This window comes from Nycticebus coucang, chromosome 12, assembly GCF_027406575.1.
Source record: "Nycticebus coucang isolate mNycCou1 chromosome 12, mNycCou1.pri, whole genome shotgun sequence".
NCBI classification, from domain to species: Eukaryota; Metazoa; Chordata; class Mammalia; order Primates; family Lorisidae; genus Nycticebus; species Nycticebus coucang.
In genome coordinates this window covers 74,428,964-74,448,766 of record NC_069791.1, presented here as the reverse complement: position 1 = coordinate 74,448,766, position 19,803 = coordinate 74,428,964, and the positions used below count along the sequence as shown (strand labels likewise).

At 50.2% G+C, this 19,803-nt stretch overlaps 1 protein-coding gene across 5 annotated transcripts in view; it reads right to left on the bottom strand.

Moving 5' to 3' along the window:
* Nucleotides 1–19,803, bottom strand: part of CLIP2 (CAP-Gly domain containing linker protein 2) — an 85,404-nt gene that overhangs the window by 18,577 nt on the left and 47,024 nt on the right. For 4 of the 5 annotated variants that reach the window (XR_008373376.1, XM_053556857.1, XM_053556859.1 and 1 more), the window contains exons 4-10: nucleotides 15,969–16,093; nucleotides 13,801–14,014; nucleotides 12,650–12,847; nucleotides 11,520–11,623; nucleotides 9,815–9,875; nucleotides 3,707–3,811; nucleotides 835–1,770 (exon numbers count right to left, since the gene is read on the bottom strand). Coding sequence is in view for 4 of the 5 variants with exons in the window: in XM_053556857.1 (XP_053412832.1) it covers nucleotides 835–1,770; nucleotides 3,707–3,811; nucleotides 9,815–9,875; nucleotides 11,520–11,623; nucleotides 12,650–12,847; nucleotides 13,801–14,014; nucleotides 15,969–16,093 (1,743 nt within the window). In the remaining variant the exon portion in view is untranslated. The remainder of the gene's footprint in view (nucleotides 1–834; nucleotides 1,771–3,706; nucleotides 3,812–9,814; nucleotides 9,876–11,519; nucleotides 11,624–12,649; nucleotides 12,848–13,800; nucleotides 14,015–15,968; nucleotides 16,094–19,803) is intronic. The other variant, XM_053556860.1, reaches the window with a different exon arrangement.

The window sequence follows — 19,803 nt, the reverse complement described above, 5'->3', positions numbered from 1 at the left end:
GCAGTGGGGCTGGATACCTCTGCCACCAAAGGGCTGGGGACCTGGGAAAGTTATTCCATCTTGGAGTTCTGGTTTGCTTAATTGTGAAATGGAGCCAATACTGACCCAGAAAGCTAAAAGGTGAAATGGAGTAATGCGGGGCCTGGCACAGCTGTGGCACCACTGCAGCAGGCATGGCCCAGGTTACCTGGGTGCTGGCCTCTCAGAGGGACTGGGAGAAGGTTGCTGAGATGCTAGAAAGATGTTTCGGGGATTTCTAGACTTGGAGCAAAACTGATATTGGTGGCAGCAGCCTCTCTAGGGCAAGCCTCCTCCAGCTTTCCAGACCCCACTCCAGGGACCCCACCACTTCAGAACTGTTACTAAACCTCTTGAGGACAGGCAAGGGGCTACCCTCCATTCAGCACCTAGTTGGAGATGGGAAGCCCCAGTGATGGGGAGGGCTTCCCTCCACATCCTGGCCAGCCTTAAGGTACAGGGCATGGGGCCCGAAGTACTAGGAAGGAGAGGATGGATGCCACAGGGAGGCCCATAAGCCAGCCCAGCAGGACATGTGCCGACAAGTTGGGCTGGGAGGCTGCGGGGAGTTTGTCCTCTGTACTGAGGCCACACCTCTCCAGCCTGCTCTGTGGAGGACCCAGCCAAGTCATTCAGACCATGTTGGGTCCCATAGCCAGTATGGCTTGCTGCGGTCTACAAAGGTCTGGGGGGCTTCTTGTCTGAGCCAGGGCCACCCCTCCCTGGTTGCCTGTCAGGCTGGAAAAGAGAGGTCAGCAAACACCAAGGCCCTCCCTGCCCGGCCCGCAGGCCCCCGCAGGAAGGGCAGCCGCCTACATGGGAGTGCTGGGATGCGCACAGGGCCTCAAGCGCCTGCAGTCTGTTCTCGGCAACCAGGAGCTTCTCCCGCAGCCACTCTGCCTCCTGCTTGCTCTGGGCTTCTGCCCGCTGCAGCAGCTCATAGTCCAGCATCTTCTTCTCGGCCAGCGAGATCTGCTCCTTGAGGAACTCGATGGCCTGAGCCTGGCCCCTGTACTCAGCGTCCAGCTTCTCCAGCTCATGCACGCGCAGCTCAGCATCTCGGTGCTGGTCCTGGGCCTCCTGCAGCTCCAGCCGGTGCTGGCCAGCCTGTGCCTCCAGTTGGGCCTGCCAGTGCTGCCGCAGCCCAGCCAGCTCCTCCTGGGCCTCCTGTAGCCTCTGCCGCAGGGCCTCCTTCTCCTTCACATGCACGGCCATCTCCAAGTCGTGCTTGGCGCGCAGATTGCCCAGCTCCAGCTGGTGCTCCATCTTGATCCCCTCCATCACAGCCTTCAGCTCCCCAATCTCCTTCTGCTGGGCACCTGGGCCTGAGCTCAGGGTGGCCTTGAGGTCCTCCAGGGACTTCTGGTGGTCAGAGGCCAGCGAGTCCAGCTTGGACTTCCAGTTGTCCATAAGCCCCATGTTCTCACTGGTGGCCTGCTGGACCTTGTCCTTGAGATCAGCCACCTCCTGTGCGTACTTGTCGTTGGCTGCCCGGAGCTTGTCCACCTCCACCTGGTAGGCCTTCAGAGCCTTCTCGTATTTGTCCCGTAGCACCCCGCTCTCCCGCTGGTGCTCCTTGCTGGCTGATAGCAGCCGCTCCCGCAGCCGGAGGATCTCGGCAGCGTCAGGGTGGTCTGGGGGTGGTGGGCCTGAGTGCAGCAGACACTGCTGCAGCTCCTCGATCTCTCCACGGCGCAGGTTCAGCTCCTCTTCCAGCTGCATCACCCGCGACTTCTCGGCCACTGTGGTCAGCTGCCAGAGAGAAGGAGACAGGGGCCAGCAGGTCAACCAGAGGGCGAGGAGGACGCCCTAGTGGGGGGTCCTCACCAGTTCACCATTCAAGGACACCCATCCCAAGGGGAAGGTTGTGAGAAGGGAAGGGCACTCACTGCAACCTGAGTGCCATGGGACACAGAGGCCCTGCCCACCACAGCTTCCAGAAAGACCCCCCTGGCTCATGCCCCAGTGACTCAGGAAGCTAGCTATTCCCTGTGCCCTCAGTGGCTTGGGACAACTCAGCGGTTAAAAGGAACCACCCTTTTGAGGTTACGGCTTTACATTAACGTTATTTTTTAAGAAGCAGAGGCTGGTGGTGGGTAGCTCAGTGGGTAGGGTGCTGGCCGCATACACGGAGGCTGGAGGGTTCAAACCCAGCCCAGGCCAGCTATAACAACGAAAAAAAATAACAACGAAAAAAAATAGCAACGAAAAAAAATAGCCGGGCGTTGTGGTGGGTGCCTGTAGTCGCAGCTACTTGGGAGTCTGAGGCAAGAGAATTGCTTAAGCCCAAGAGTTTGAGGTTGTTGTGAGCTGTGACACCATGGTACTCTACCCAGGGTTAACAGCTTAAGACTCTGTCTCAAAAAAAAAAAAAAAAGAAAGGAAGGAAGGAAGGAAGCAGCAGAGGCTGCAGGGTGAATTCTGCATCATCTTGCTCTAGAAAGGTCTCTAGCCAAGGAGCTGGATGGCTGAAAGGGGTGGCCAAAGACAGGTCCAGTTTAATGCCTAATGCAGAAAAGAATGAAGGCACCCAGACCTGTCTTTCAACAGAAAATCCTGGGATCAGAGGCTCCGTCCATCCACACCCACCTTGATGAATGGTCAAAGAACTAGAAAACAATATATTTTCAAGTTTTAAATTTTTTATGAGCTTAAATAATTTTCAGTTCAGTAAACCTATTTCTGTTTATTAGGTTGAACCCTAGCCCAAGATGCCTCTTTGTCTGGAAGGCTCCAGCTCCATCCCAGAGGGACTGGGTTGGTTTCTGCATGCAGCCTTCGTGCACATGAGCTGTGTACTGCGCAATCACAGGTCCCAGGCAATGGCCATGTGTGCCAACAGAACCCTGCATGTCTCCAGATACCCACCCAGCACACACCCACTTGTATGCTGCAGCCAACATGCAAAAACTACCCACTGTCTACTCCAAACCAACACGCTGTTTACGGGGTATTTTTCCTAATCACTGCTCACTGCCTGTTTAGCTCCCTTGACAGGAGAACTGCTACTAGGCTGATTGCACGGCTGGCCAGTTGTGTGGATGTGAGTACCTGCCAAAGTGCCAGCCTCAGAGCGTGGATGGTGGGCCTGGAGCATGGGACTCAGACTCCCTCCCTGGGACTTGGGAAATCTCACCCCTAAGCAGAGTTTTCTCAAAAGCCAGACCCTGGACTGGCAGAGGCCCATCCCTGGGAACACCCTCACTACCAAGTGTCCTCCATCTTCTCAGCCTTGAGTTCTTCAGTCCAGCCCCTCCTGCCATCACCTTTTAGATCCCCTGGCATAGAAAAACTGGGATCTGCAGATTTCAATGTCCCCTGCTCTGCTGCCCCGAGCACCCTCAGCTGGGGAGACAGGAGGCATGGACAGGCTATCTCGGTGCCTGCCCATATAAGGGGCAGAATATTCTCAAAGCTTGTCGTGGCAGTCCATGGCAGGGGTAGGGGGTTACATGATACTCTCAGCTGTGGGGGCCATGAGTTGGGAAGCTAAGACCCAGAGAACAAAGGCCCTTTCCCATAACCATCACTCGACTACAGAGCATAAGCACATTTCTGTATCTCAACTTCCTTCCTAGCGGGTGTGCAAAAGAAAAACAATAGCAACCAAAGACAGAGTAAACAATAAAAGAGAGAAGCCAAGGCGGGCGGTGGTGGGCACAGGCTGGCGGCCAGGTGGGCGCGTTACCCTGTTGTCCGCTAATTCTCTGAGCAGCCGCTCGGCCTGCGCCTTCTCCAGTAGCAGGCTCTGCTCCAGCTCCCCAATGCGCGCGTGCTCCAGCTGCGTCTGGGTCTGCTCCACCCAGGGTGGGACGCGGTGGGGGGATGGGGACATGGGAAGGGGCACGGGAACAAGGAAGCCAGAGAAACAGAGAGAAAGAGAGAGAGAGAGGAGGCGTCATCTTCTGTGAACAAGGTGAGGAGAGCAGGTCAGTGAGCCAGAATCACTTAGGAGAGCGGGGCCTGGGGGCACAGATGAGGCCTGACACTCCTCTTTCCTGTGTCCTAGTGGGTTTGTATAGGGCAGAGGTGAGGCTGCAGCAACCCTCCCTCACTGGCTCCTGCTGGGGGTGGCAAGGGGCACCCTGGTTCCCTTCTGTCACCCCCAGCAGCCTCTACTCTTGCAGGTACCACTGCCTGTTCCTGGCGAGGGGCCCCAGCCTGTTCCAGCCCCCCTCAGCAGGATCCCACACATAGGAGGCCCTAGGGGTGATGATGAATAAAGGACGCTAGGATTTCTGCTCCCCCAGGCTTGTGCTACACGTGGAAGAACCAACAGAATGGAAAGTTTTCAAAAATGTACCCATGCCATTGTGATTCTCTTGGCCGGGCCTCCTCGGTGGAGGCTGGGCAGTGCCTCTCACTGTTGGGCCCCATCAGTGCCCACCCCCTTGGGCCCCACAGAGTATGCCTGGTCTCCAGAAAGCACAAGGGCACTTTTGTTCCAGCTCCACAATATCCACTTCATATGCTGTCAAAGCCCAACATTCTCAGGGTGTCAAGACTGGCATTTGGGTTTCCCATAACAGATCTTCAGAAGGAAACAAGGAGGGTGAGGGCACTCCCTCCAGGGCACCCAGAGTGGTTTAGAAACCAAGGTCATCCTGAGGAGAAGTGAGAGGGTCTTCCTCCACCTCCAGGAGAGACAGGGCTAACAGGTCTGAAGAGGCAGGGCAGCACGCATGAGCGGAAACAATTATAAAAACCCAGAAGCTTATTCACTGGTGGTGGTACAAACTGATACCACCTGACTAGAAATACTCCTGCAATTCAGAACTATGGAGATGATTATGTCTTTTGACCTATTTCTTATATTTTCCAAAAGGAACAATAAAAAAGATCTCTCTCCTTCCCTCCTTCTCTCCTAAGAGGGCAGCTCCAGTGCCAACACACGGTCAGACTCCGCGTCTTCTAGGAAATCACAGGCTGCTGCTGGTGGCTCAATCCCAGCCTCACAAGGCCCAGACCCCACCCCTGAAGGGCACAACAGCTCTGCCCAGGACCTCATAGATAGGCACAAGAGAATGGGCGGAACTGCCTCAGGTGCTTGCTTCGTTTACATAAGCCCATCCAGAGTTCAAGATGAGCTCTAGCCCTGGGGCACAGCAAGGGGGCAGTGTAGGGGACACCAGGGGGTAGAGGGCAGCTTCTGGGTTGACTAGTGTCCCCCTAAATTTCCTGTAGTCCAACCACAGGAGCTTAGGGACAGATAATCTGGTTTCCACTTTGCTCAGGGGCACTGCTGAGGGCATGGTTAGTGGGGGCCACCATGCTCCTGGTATCCACCACTGTGGGGTCCCAGGGCGTTAACGTTCACAAAGCTATGGATGAGGTGCCTGGGGGCAGCATAAGCGTTAATGTAATTTACCTCTTGCACTGACTCTGGAACCCAGCCCCAATATAAAGGGTGTCTGCCTGAGCACAGCAGAGAGGGGTCAGGCAGGGAGAGACAGTCTGGGGCTCAGCACCACCCAGCAACTTTGAGCAGAGTGAGGCCTGGAACTTGCATTTCCAACTGGCACTTTTACCCCTGCATCAGTCTGACTCCCTGGCGGGGAGGTGTAGATCTCCTATACCAACATAGCAGTGAGGGAGGCTTTCAAAGATGTGTGTGTGTGGGAGGGGTCCTGTTTCCCTGCCCTAATTTCAATCCTAAAAATGCAGGCAAGCCTTGCCTATGCCCTAGGCCTGTGGCTCCCACCTTCTCCTCACACATGCCATGTCTAGCCTACTCCTGAAGCACATAGCTGCCACCTTGGGACACCTTTCAGGCAATTAAGGACTTGTTTTGTTAATAAATTTGGGGTATGGTTTCCCCAGAAATGCTAGAGGCTCCTGAGGATGGCAGCACCACACGCTCTTCTTGGACTACCTCAGAGATATCTCAACAAATGGTTGGTTCTACATTTATAAAACTGATTCTGTTAAGGCTCAGCACCTGTGGCTCAAGCGGCTAAGGCGCCAGCCACATACACCTGAGCTAGTAGGTTGGAATCCGGCCCGGGCCCGCCAAACAATGATGGCTGCAACCAAAAAATAGTTGGGCATTGAGGCGGGTGCCTGTAGTCCCAGCTACTTGGGAGGCGGAGGCAGAGACAGGAGAATAGCTTGAGCCCAGGAGTTGGAGGTTGCTGTGAGCTGTGGTGCCACAGCACTCTACCCAGGGCGACAGCTTGAGGCTCTGTCTCAAACAAACAAAAAAAAAAACTGATTCTGTTAAAATGGATATTCCTATGCAAATAAAAAATAATACTTGGCTGGGCGGTGCCTATGGCTCAGTGGGGAAGGTGCCGACCCCATATACCGAGGGTGGTGGGTTCAAACCCAGCCCTGGCCAAATTGCAACAAAAAAAATAGCCGGGCGTTGTGGCAGGTGCCTGTAGTCCCAGCTACTCGGGAGGCTCAGGCAAGAGAATCGCCTAAGCCCAGGAGTTGGAGGTTGCTGTGAGCTGTGTGAGGCCACAGCACTCTACTGAGGGTGATAAAGTGACTCTGTCTCTACAAAAAAAAAAAAAAGAAAAAGAAAAAGAAAATAATACTGGGGCACATTTACTTAACAACAGAAAAACACAAAACCCCTGAATGATTAAACAATAAGAAAACCCAAATCCTGTCAAGTCAAAGGTGGCTATAGACGTTCCCACCCTGGTAGTGGCAGGGGGTACACAAATGTCTTCATGATTGGCTGGGCGTGGTGGCTCACGCCTGTACTCCCAGCACTTGGGAGGCCCACGCGGGGGGGACTGCCTGAGCTCACAGGTTTGAAACCAGCCTGAGCCAGAGCGAGACCCTCTGTCTAAAAAACAGTCGGGTGTTGTGGCAGGTGCCTGTAGTCCCAGCTTCTTGGGAGGCTGAGGCCAGAGAATCACGTGAGCTGAGGAGTTTGATGTTGCTGTGAGCTATGACACCATGGTACTCTACTGAAGATGACCAATTGGGACTCTCAGAAAAGAAATAAATAAATAAAAATAAAATATTTTCATGATACAGAACAGCAATACCCACTGGAGAACCATAAAACATGCTCCCAGCCTATGACCTAGGAAGTCCACTCCTGGAAAAGCACTTGGCCATGTCTTGGCATTGGGGATGTAAAGGTGAAAAAGAGACACACAGAGAAAGCTGCCAGGTGACAGGGTCGCCACATGCAAGTGGCTTATATGCACTTGGGGAAGAGAGTGGTTGGTATGGAGATCAGAGAAAAAATACAATTTATAGTGAGACCTGAAGGATAAGAAGGGACTCCTTGCACAAGGTGGGACATGGAGGAAAAGGCAAGTGTTTCAGGCAGGGGGACCAGCATGTGTAAAAGCCCAGAGGCAGGGCACAGCTTAGGGTGGTCTGGAAACAACAAGGACCCCAGCGTATCTGGGTAAATCAGGGATGGACTGGAGGAGAAGTTGGGCCCTGAGGGTCTCCTCTGGGTCACTCTGCAGAGCCTGGATGGTGCAGGATGTGTGAGCTGGGGAGGGGAAGGACCTTATTTATGTTTTTTAAACATATGGTCATAGGATGTTTGGGATGTGAGAGAGGCCATGGGTCAGGGTACAGCTTAAACAAGATTGGCCATGAGTTGATAACTACTAAAGCTGAATGATGAGTAAGTGGAAATTCATTATACCATCTTCTCCATTTCTGTACAGGTTTAAAAACTTCCAACATTAAAAATGAAAAATATTATTTTTAAAAAGACTATGCTGGCTTCAGTCTGGAAAACAGACATTGGAAGAAAAAAACAGAAGAAGGAGAGAGGCCACCATTAGTGCTCGCCCTGGTCCAGGGAGGCTGCTGTCACGATGGGAATTATTTTGGAGACAAGGTCAAGAGGATTTTTGATGGTGGGATGAGGGGAAGAGAAGGCTCAAGATGAGCTCTAGCTGTGGTGCCTCAGTCACCACATGGGCTGTAGGGCCAATTCCTGAGATGGGAACGGTAAAGGGGTGGTGTTAGGGAAGCCAAGGGGTAGAGGGCAAGTTCTGGGCTGACTAATGTCCCCTAAAATTTCATGCCCACTCAGAACCTCAGAATTGGCCTTGTTCAGAATAGGGTCTTTGTACATGTAATTAGTTACGATGAGGTCTGGATTAGGGCGGACCTGACATCCATGATTATATTGAAGCCACTGGAAGAGGGAAAGCTGCCAGGTGACGATTGGCAGAGATTGGCCTGACGTAGCTCCAAGCTGAGGAACACTACAGTGCCAGCAATCCTATGGGAAGCTAGGAGAGAAGCATGGAGCAGATTCTCCAAGACATTGTATCTGAATTTTTGGCCATCAGAACTGTGAGAACATACATTTGTGTTGTGGCAATGGGTTACTAAAATCCCAAAAAACTGATTCAGATGCCTGTTCCTTACTCATCGGGGTGGGCATGCCAATGTGGCACTGGAGAATCCTTGTGTGGGAATCACAAGGGTTTATCCAGGGCATCTGTCCGAGGCCACAGACTGGCAACTCTCAGGGTGCATGTAGGCCAGAGGAAAAGGGCTCAGGACTGAGTCCTTGGGCAGCCTGACATCCAGAGGTCAGAAAGGAGTGGGCATCAGCAGAGGAGGCTGGAAGTTGGAATGGGGGCACCTCGTGCAGTTGGGGGGAAGTGTGGACAGGAGGGGACACCACAAGTCAAGCTGCCCTTGGGAAGTTTTATGATAAGGACATGAAGAGATGGATGATATAGCTAGAGGAGACCAGGAGGCCAAGGAAGGATTCCCGTTTTTATTTTTTACTGTTAAGATAGGTGGGGGTCACCCTCTGAGTACATTGCATGGGTATATGGCACACTTGGACACAACTACAACCAGACTTTAACCTCACAAAAGCAAACTATGTAACCTAATTGTATGTACTCCCATATTAATCTGAAATTTTAAAATTATAGTTTTTTAAAAAATTGTGTGTTTGAATAAGCCCTCCTGAGAGCCACCAATCCAGTTCATACTCCTCATTTAACACATGAGGAAACTGAGGCCTAGGGAAGGGAAGAGGCCGCCTGAGGCCAATCAAGGCCAGAACCAGGCTATGGAGAGGGAATGAACTAACTGTCTCCTACCCTACCTGACGGCTCCAGGAATTCTCATCTCTCTTGGCCTCCTGCCTACTCAAATGTGGCCTCATGAGCCCTGTGGTCTCTGCATGGCTTAGTGAGGAGGGTTTAGGAGGTGATTGCTTTACTAGCTGCTCTGAGAGCCTCCAGTCCCTCAGCTCAGAAAGGGCCATCAGGTTGAAGAGGGAAAGACATAATCTTTGTCCAGACCTATATATCCAGGTGTTACATGGCCTCATCACCTTATGGGAGGGTCAAGAGTTGAGTACTGGTCCCTGGGCTTGGGTGAGTCCTTTTGCCTTTCTGAGCCTTATTTTCTCCATCTATAAATTCTGTGACTATTTCCAGCCAAAATTTCACCTAGAATCCAAGATGAACTAAGGGTTTAAAAGGCACCATTTGGGCTGCTGCCCAGCAAGAGGAGGTGGGGGAGTCCAGCCTTATGTCATTAGACCCAGTTCTACACTTTCCCTGCCCTCAGTCCATCCTGCCCATCTGCCCACCCCAGCCAGCTGCTGAGAGGGGAGCACAGCCCTTCTGGGGCTCCTGGAGCAGTGCTGCATGCCCCCCAACGTAACAGTCTCTTGTGGCCTGTACAGGCCCCCTTCACCCAGAGTGTAACCTTTGACCTTTCCCCATGTCTCCCTGTGATCCCTCCAGTCCCCTCCTGGGGAGCCCAGAAGTCCTGCCTGGACCTCATGGCCATTTGCTGCAGCAAAGGCTGGGCCGGGAGAGGGGCCCTTGGCGGTTACCTCCAGGTCTCCCTTGGTGATGGACTCCTCCTCCACTCGGAACTGCAGATCCTCCACCTTCCTGTGGGGGGAGAGAAGGAGCTGACCAGGCTTTGCCCAGAGTGCTGAGGCTCACCAAGTCAACAATGGCAGAGAGGGGCAAGGCATCAAAATGCCCAGAGTCCGTGCTCAGCCCAGGCAGAGGGGACTGTCCCAGCAGAACAGGAACCTGCCCACAGTCCTATGACTGAGGGGGACAGAGCCTCCTAGAAACCTGCATACTTCCAATTTGCCAAACTACACTCTAAGCAGACACCAATGACTCTAAAATGAGGTGTTTCGTGCAATGCACTTCCTCCTTGGGGTGGTGAAGAGTAAGGACAGAGCAGATTGTAGATGGAAGCATAGTGATGTTAGCGACAATGCTGTTTTTATCACTGCAGGGAACAGATGCCACCACAGGGAATAATCTGCAGAGGGTTAAAGAAAGGAAGGGAAGAACACAGGCCTCCTTTGCTACTGACCCTGCTGTCATCCATAGGCCCCCAAATCAGGGGTCACCTTCCCAATCTGCACTCTCTAGGCTGTGCCTGGATGTAGAGCCCCAGCACCCTACTGCTCAATGTTCTCATTCACACATGTGCGAAGACAGCGGAGGGAACAACATAGGCCCACCTCATATTATAGCCACAACTAAGAGCTCTAAACTCCTCTTACTGGAGACTCTAGACAGCTCCCAACATTCCAATAAGGAAACTGAGGCCCAGAGAGGGCAAGTGACCTACCCAAGGTCACACAGCAAGTACAGGGCACTGCTGGAACTTGCACTCAAACCCCTCCTAAAACAACCCCCACGATCCCTTCAAGATCTGTTTGTCAGCATCAGGTGCATCTCCATGGGAACCAGATGTGTGGGCACCGATGACTGTCTTAAGCAGATATAAATAAACCCTCTCCATCTCCCCAAGTCAGACAGTAACAACAGCCTGTGGAGCACATGGCTCAGCTGAAAGCCCAAAAAAACAGACCCAAGTGGGGCTGCTAAGCATGGGGCTGGCTACTGCATGGGGGTAGGGGGGAGATGGTAATGATCTAGGAGGGAAAGAAAGCTCTTGAAAGGAGACAAACCACTGTCCACTGTCAGCTCTGTGTCCCACCAGGTAACCCAGCACCAAGTCGGGCCAGAGTCCCTACTGGTAGGGAGATGGGCTGTGCTGCATCTTTCAGCAGGTTTCTTAGGTCTCGTTAAGCCTTTCTGCTCCTATCCTTGGCCAGACACCTGCCAGGGTGAGTGAGCATCTCCCCTCATCCCGGGAGCAGCCGCAAAACACGCAGCTAGTACCACAATCCCCATATGCTGTTATGGCAGGGTACAAGGAACCAGTATGCCCACCATGTCCCTTCCCTGTGCTGAGCCTCACTTTCCTCATCTGTGACATGGGGCAATACCTGGCTCCTGGGCTAATAGTAAGATTGAAGGAAATGATGCCAGGGAAGCATGCAGCATAAGGCTGACACCGGGACACAAGGTGTCTCAGGAGTCCTCTGCTGCTGCTTCCCAGAGCCTCCATGTCTGGCCATGTGAAATGAGAGTGGAGCCCTAGGACAGAGCCAGCAACGGTAGGGGTGGAATCTGGGTCCCCTACTTCCCAGCCTGAGATCTTCCTTGTCCTTCCTAGCAGGGCTCAGGGAGCACCCTCTCCAGGGCAGGTGGGGCAGTGCACACCTCCTCTCCTCCTCCAGCTGGTTGGACAGGTCCACCTTTTCCTTCCTCACGCTGTCCACTAGTAGCCGGGCCCGCTGCAGCTTCTCTTCGGCTTCTGCAACATACTGGGCCCCAAGTAAGGGCCAGGACAGGATCAGCCTCCTGAACAGGGAGTCCAGTTTGGGGGTTGATAGGAGAAAGGCAAAGAAGGGGCAGGGTGCCAGACCTGGAACCCCATATGCCTTTACTCCCCCACCAACCCCATTGGGCATGGATAGTGGATCTAGATGTGAGGACAGAGGAGCCTCAGAGCACCAGGGAAACAGAAGCAAGCCTTAGCCAGTGAGACCCTTAAGCCCACATGCCTTAATACCTGCCTCCCACCCCCAGCCATATGAGCCTATCTTAGGCCTTAAGACCTACAATCTTATGAAGGCCCCTGTCACAGCACACACATGAATTTGGCCTTACTAATCCTGGCACTCAAGGAGGGGCAAGCCAGGTCTCAAATGGGAACATGGGACAGGGGCCCAGGGACCCAGAATTGTACTCTCACATGGGAAATAAACATCAGAGTAAAGAGAAAACAAGACAGCAGCAGCCCCAAGGCTTGGGGTGAGGGTTACTTCCCTGAAATCCAAGCCCTGAATCTGCTCAACTACATGATCTGAAATATGGACAGCCGTGTACAAAAATGTTTCCTGCAGTATTATGTAGAAAAAGTAAAAAACTGGATAATCTAAACAATTAGGAGACTGGCCACATCAGTAAAGACACGGCCTGTAATGGATGGCAACACAGGAATTAAGATGGAGAAGACTTTTCCAGGACCTAGAAAATGCTTGTACTATAACAAGTTATAGTTATAGTATAACTATATAGTACAACTATACTATAACTATAAAAAAAAACCAGGATACACAACTTTATAGCCAGGCTCTGAAAGCAGATGTACATATTCCTACCCATAGAGAGAAAAGACTGGAAGGAAATTCACCAGGTCACTGATGCTCATTTCTGGAAAGGAGGGCATGGGTGCTGCATGGGTACATCTTAGTATTTCTTTACACCCCCAGGTTCTCCATTCTGAGTGTATGTGACTTTACAAGACTGCCTGGAGAAGGTGCACCCCCACCCCACCTGCCACCCACCTGCTCATGCTGTGCCTTGAGCAGGGCAATCTCCTTCTCCACCTCACAGATGTGGCTCGTGGCCTTGGCCACCTCGGCCCGTTCCAGGTCTCGTTCAGCCAACAACTGCTCAATGTGCTGCTGCTTCTCCTTCAAGGCCTCTTGCAAAGCCGTCGTGCCCGAGATCTTGCGGGCATAACGTGAAGAGGTCTCTGTGAGCTACAAGAAGGCATAGGTGCAGGTGGGTTAGTTGGGTTGATCTAACCTAATCCATAGCAACCCAGCATGTGGGGGGCTCAAGTGCCTCAAATCCCAGGGAGCTGCTCTTCCCCCACTAGCATCTTGGACACCCTGGCCCTTGTCATCTCATGCAGGGAGGAAATCTGATGTTGGAGATTCAGGAAACTCTCCCTCTCAGGTCAGTCAGCTCCTGATGATCAGAGCCCCTGGGGCTCTACTCACAATGGGTCCCTCACCTTGGCCACCTTCTTCTGGGCCAGAAGAAGCCTCCCATACAAACTGGACTTGGAAAGGCCTTTGGCCCATACCCACTAAGCAGCTTTCTCTTCTCCCCTCACCCAGGGTCCCTATACCAGCCTTTCTGGACTCTCTGCTCTGCATCTGTATGACCCTCCTTGACTCCAGGGAAGGACTCAAGCCACCAAGAAATCAATAATATAAAAATAACAATGAAGTAAATGAATCAATCTTCCCTATTAAAAGATATGCACTTTCATCTTTGCTCAGAAACCCCAAACTAAAGGTTGGGCATGATGACTCATGCCTATAATCCTAGCACTCTGGGAGGCCAAGGTGGGTGAATTGCTTTAGCTTAGGAGTTTGAGATCAGCCTGAGCAAGTGTGAGACCCTGTCTCTACTAAAAATAGAAAAATTAGACAGGCATTGTGGTGAGCGTCTCTAGCCCGAGGTACTCAGGAGGCTAAGGCAAGGGAATCACTTGAGCCCAAGAGTTTGAGGTTGCTGTTATCTATTATGTCACAGCATTCTACAGAGGGTGACAAAGTGAGACTCTGTCTAAAAAAAAAAAACAAAAAACTGAGGGATGACTAGAACCAGAGCCAAGTTGGAGACAGGTTGGGACACCTGAATCCCACCATTTCTAATCCCTTATACACACATTAGAGTACCCCTTCTCCAGCCCCACCCTCACCAGGCCACTGCGGCTGGGCCGGCCCCCGACAGAGGAGGCCACAGAGCTGACAGAGCTGATGGAGGAACTGCTGGGACTGTGGGTCAATGCTGAGACACCCATGGCCATACGCTTAGTCTTCTTGGCCTTGGCTGGGCTGGTGGATGGGAAGCCGATGCGGATCACCTTGTGGATGGGCGCAAAGAGACCAAACTTGGGTGGGCACTGGAAATACCTGGGGAGGCAAGAGAGACCCATGTTGTTGTCATGGCCCCACAGCTTGGAGCCTCACCTGCCTCCCCCTCTTCTTCAGAGCCCAGCAGAAAGAGATACCTCCTTAAGGCACTATTACCCACACCCCAAGGTAGAAATTCTCCAGAACAAATCACCCACACCCCAAGGTAGAAATTCTCCAGAACAATAGACAGGATTCTTAGAAAGGGAACAGAAGTGAGGTGAGTAGGGCCTAAGAGTTTCTGCAACTGTGAACAGCCAATGGGAATACTCTCGAGGGGTGTGGGAACAGCAATTACTGGGATGCCCTTTGTGCCAATCCCAACATATAAATGCTCATTTCAATCCCTCAATGATATTTACACTAACAGATGAGGAAATTTAGGCTCAGATAGGTTAAGTAACTTGCTCACAGGCACACAGCTGGTTAAGTGGCAAACCTGGCTTTGGGCCCCCAACCAAGTCTGCTGGGTCCCAAAGACCACTATGCTTGGCTCTCATAGTTCTCAGAGTCCCCTGTTCTCAGGCTGTGCTCAGACCACCCCCAGAACCAAGGAGTCCCATCAGCTCTCTGACTACAAGGTCCCTGCATGGAAAAGCAACGGCCTGATGGAGATACCTTGGGGTGGCCTGGGGGCTGCTGCCCAACCTGCCCCTGAATCCTGAAAGCAAGAGTGATTTCAGAGAAACATTTATCTTGAAAACAGGGAGGTAAATGTTGTCACGGAAACCTGAGATTTTCATTTTCTCTCAGAACCTCTCTGGTCATGGATTCCATGTTGGACCACAAGAATGGGGCCTGTCCGGGTTCTGGAATCTGCCATCTTATTCCACCTCCTCCCACCTCCCAGTCTTTGCTCAGACTATCTCCTCCCACTGCTTCAAACTGTCACAGCCTCATCTGAGCCAGGGTCCAGCCCAGGCGCTCAGGGTGCCTCACCCCAGTTCACACCCGTTGACAGACACTGCCCACTGCCCATGCCTTCCCCATCCCCAGTGAACCCAAACACAGCCTGAGACCCTCCTAGACCAGCAACCTCGATAATCAGTTCCCTTTCATCAGAGATGGTATGAGACCTGGGACCCACGTCTGAGGCCCACCTCTGGCCACACATCACTGGACACTGTCTTGTTATTTCATGTGTCACTGAGGAACTGGCAGAAGGCAGGGACTGCTCCCTCTTCTTTTTGAGGGCTCCTCCCCACTTTGTGTACAGCCTGAAGAAGCAAACTTGGTAATCCATTCCTGGGTTGGTGGGCATTTAGGCTGTTTCCACATTTTGGCGATTGTAAATTGAGCTGCAATGAACAGTCTAGTGCAAGTGTCCCTGTGGTAAAAAGGATTTTTTTTCTTCTGTGGTATATGTATACCATGGAATACTATTCAGCCACTAAAAAAGATGGAGACTTTACATCCTTTGTATTAACCTGGATGGATGTGGAACACATTATTCTTAGTAAAGCATCACAAGAATGGAGAAATAAGCATCCTATGTACTCAATTCTGATATGAGGACAATTAAGGTTCTAGTACACAGTGGGGGGGGGGAGAGCTGAGAAAGGGGAGGAGGGAGGGAATGGGGGTCAAGGGGTGTGGTAAACCTTTTGGGGGTGGGACCCAAATAAGAGGGTCCTTATGTAACAAAAACAATCAATGTAACCTGGTTCTGTGTACCCTCAATGAATCCCCAACAATAAAAATAAAAAAAAAATGAAGGGAACTTGGGACAACAGATTCTCCTAGAGCTTGCCTGTGACTGTGTGACCTTGAGAATGACCTCTCTGGCTTCCATTTTCTCATCTGTAAAATGGGATGATAATCCTATCACCTGCCTTAGTGGGGTGTTGTGAGGGAAGAGTGGAGAAAGCACCTCAGATGCCCCATCCCTATCCCCTGCACCCATCCCAGGCACAGAGGAGACCACCTCATACTCCTCAAAAGAAGCCCACCATACCTGGTACCCGCCACCGCCCCATCATTCTTCCCAAGGGGCTCGTCCAGCTCCACGCCACACCACTCGCCCTTGGCAAAGTCTGTCTCCCCCACGTACCGCACCACACCAGTCTTCGTCCCACCAACCTGTTGACACACAGAGAGTCAGGTCCAGAAGATGCAGTGGGCACAGGCAGAGATGGCATGGATCCCATCCTTCCTTTCCAGTATGCAGGGGACAGGGGAGGAACTGAGAGGTAAAGAGGGGGAGACGCCCAAGGACAGCTGGGAGGAGGTTAACCAGTGCCTCCAGCGCTGTCTCATGCAGGACCACAGAGTTTGCAGGCAGACACACAAACCTGCATTTAAATGCTGTCAGTTACATCCTGTGTGAGCTTAGACAAGTTACCTAACCTCTCTGAGCCTCACCATCTTTATGTGTAAAAAGAGGTTTTGTGAGAATTAAATCTTACATATACAGTATCTGGTACAAACTAGAACCTCAGGGAATTTTATCCTCACATATAGTTTTAATTGTGGTTTTGTGAGAATTAAGTCTTACATATACAGTATCTGGTACAAATTGTGGTTTCCAGTGGCTGGCAGAGGGCCAATGGGAGTTATTGGTACATGGGTATAAAATTTCAGTTATGAAAGACAAAAGTTCTGGACGTCTGTTACACAACAATGTAAATATACTCACTGCTACTGCACTGTACACCTACAAAATGGTTAAAATGGTAAATTTTGTTACATATTTTTCACCACAATTAAAAATATCGCACGGCAGGCGGCGCCTGTAGCTCAGTGGGTAGAGCGCCAGCCACATACACCAGGTGTTGTGGTGGGTACATATAGGCTGAGGCAAGAGAATCGCTTAAGCCCAGGAGTTGGAGGTTGCTGTGAGCTATGACACCACAGCACTCTACCCAGGGTGACAGCGTGAAACTTTGTCTAAAAAAATAAAAAATAAATCTCACAGGGAGTCTACTTGCTCAAGGCTTTTGGGGTGTGGCTCTGGGCCATGATCTTCAAACTTGGCTCAGAATAAATCTCTTTAAATTATTTTACAGAAGGAGGAAGGGAGGGAGGGAAGAAAGGACGGAGGGAGGGAGGAAGGAAGGAAGGAAGGAGAGAAGAGAGAGAGAAAAAGTAGTTTTGTGACCAAATTAGGAAAAATATACACTAGATCTCCTTCCAGAAAATCTGTGATACACATTAACATACTAAAAGCTTTAATTCATGCAATAAAAAATAAAACAAAATCTCACAGGACAGATAATAAAGTGTGACTATTACTGTAAAAAATAGTTTAACCCCATAAATGTATATAAATACTTTAAAATGTCAAAAGTCCAAGATACATATATATAGAGATTAAAAAATCAAATACATCCAAAGCCTCAGAAAGCCCCAAAAGTTTTTCCCTGGAAATGAACTCTTTTAATTTTTAAGCAGGATCTTCTGGAGTTTTCCTCACTAGCTCTGAACATATTTATACTTTACTTCTTGATTATTCAATTTTTGGTGACATCTACCAACTTCCCACCAAGGACACTGAAGCATGAGCTTCCAATCCCTGCCAGGTCCACTCCACATCTCTGGTTCTCCTTCCTCGGGAGCCATACGTGAACTCTGATTAGACTCTGGACCGATAGGACTGTGATTGAATGAATAGCGCTCACAGATGAGGTTCGTATGTTGCAAGCACTTTTCCTTTCCAGCACAATTATTTTTCCCCAACAGATAACTGTTTTTTTGTTTTTGTTCTCGAGACTAGAGTGTCAAGCTGTCTCTTGCCGTGGCATCACAGCTCATATCAAACTCAAATTCTTGGGCTTAAGCAATTCTCTTGCCTCAGCCTCCCGAGTAGCTGGAACTACAGGCGACCACCACAACACCTGGCTATTTTTGTTGTTGTTGTTGCAGTTGTCATTGTTGTTTTAGCTGGCCCAGGCCTCGGTGTATGTGGCCAGTGCCCTGTCCTCTGAGCTACTGGTGCCTTTTTTTTTTTTTTTTTTGATAACCATTTGCCTAGTTTTTATGCCTAAACATTAATTCAACACCAAACTTTCAAAAGTCTACATCTCCTGCCAAGATTTCAAGGGCATTGGGAATTCTATCAAGTTCCTTCTGAAGATGTCTCTCCTGGAGCTACGGGGCCCACTCCAGACTAGACTGACCAGCTATAGGCCCCTCTGCAGCCTGGTCACCAGTCTGGGACTGCCTGTCACCATTATACTGAGGTGCTCTTCACTTCTTTCCTGGGCTCAATCTCGTTTCCTGGCTCCCACATCTTCTTTTTGGTTTACAACTTATTTTGACAGAGCACCTCCTCCTATAGCTTTCAAAGAAAATGTACATGAAAAAATAAAATATTCAAGCTTTTCCTATCTGAAATATTTTTTCTTTTTAAATTTTCTTTCTCAAAGACATAATAGGCTTTAATCTTTTTTTTTTTTTTTTTTTCAGTTTTTGGCTAGGGCTGGGTTTGAACCCACTGCCTCCGGCATATGGGGCCAGCACCCTACTCCTTTAAGCCACAGGTGCCACCCAATAGGCTTTAATCTTGTCTGAAAACATTTTTATTCTAACTTGCTTTTTTTTTAAATTCAGGTAAAAATTCATCTAACATAAAATTTACCATTTTAACCATTTTAAAACATACAATTCAGCAGCTCTTGGTACATTCAAGAACATTACTACTATCTAATTGCAGAATCTGCCATCAAATTTTAGAATTCCATCACCCCAAAAAGAAACCCCAGACCCACAAACAGTCATTGGTACCCACAAATCTGCTTTCTCTCTCTACAGATGTACCTATTCTGGACAATTTCATAGAAAAGGAATCAGGGTGGTGCCTGTGGCTCAGTGAGTAGGGCTCTGGCCCCACATACCGAGGGTGGCGGGCGCCTACAGTCCTGGCTACTCGGGAGGCTGATGCAAGAGAATCGCCTAAGCCCTAAGCCCAGGAGTTGGAGGTTGCTATGAGCTGTGAGGCCACAGTACTCTACCGAGGGCAACATAATAAGACTCTGTCTCAAAAAAAAAAAAAAAGGAAAAGGAATCACCATTTGGGTCTGGCTCCTTTCACTGAGCATATGTTTCAAGCTTCTTTCAGGTTGTAGCATGGATCAGCATCCTATTCCTCTTTATGGCCAAATAATATTCCATTGTATGGACAGATGACATTCTACTTATCCATTCATCTGCTGAGGGACTTTTGGGCTGTTTCCACCCTTCAACTAGTATGAATAATGTTGCTATGAACATCTGTGGGCTGGGCACAGCAGCTCACTCCTAGTACGTTGGGAAGCTGAGGTGGGTGGATTGCCTGAGCAAGAGTGAGACCCTCTCTCTACTAAAAATAGAAAAATTAGATGGGCATTGTAGTGAGAGCCTATAGTCTCAGCTACTTGGGAGGTTGGGCAAGAGGATCGCCTGAGCCCAAGAGTTTGAAGATGCTGTGAGCTATGATGCCATGACATTCTACCCAGAGTGGCAGAGTGAGACTGACTTAAAAGAAAAATCATATACTAGTTTATGTATGAACATCAGTTACCAATTCTGTTGTTACTCTTGAATAACAGGTTGGTTCTCTCAGAATTTCAAAGGCTCCTTCTGAGATTTAAGCTCCCAGTGTTGCTGTTGAGAAGTTCAAAGCCAATCACAGTCCCAATTCTTTATGTAAGACTGTCTTTCCCTTCTGGAAATCTTCAGCGCCTTCTCTTTGCCCCAGGGTTTTTCAACCAAAAACCCTTGCCAATCTGGGGAATTTTCTTGAATTGCTTATCTCCCTCTTTTTTCCTCTATTCTTTCTACAACCATGATCATTTAGAAGTTGGATTTACTGG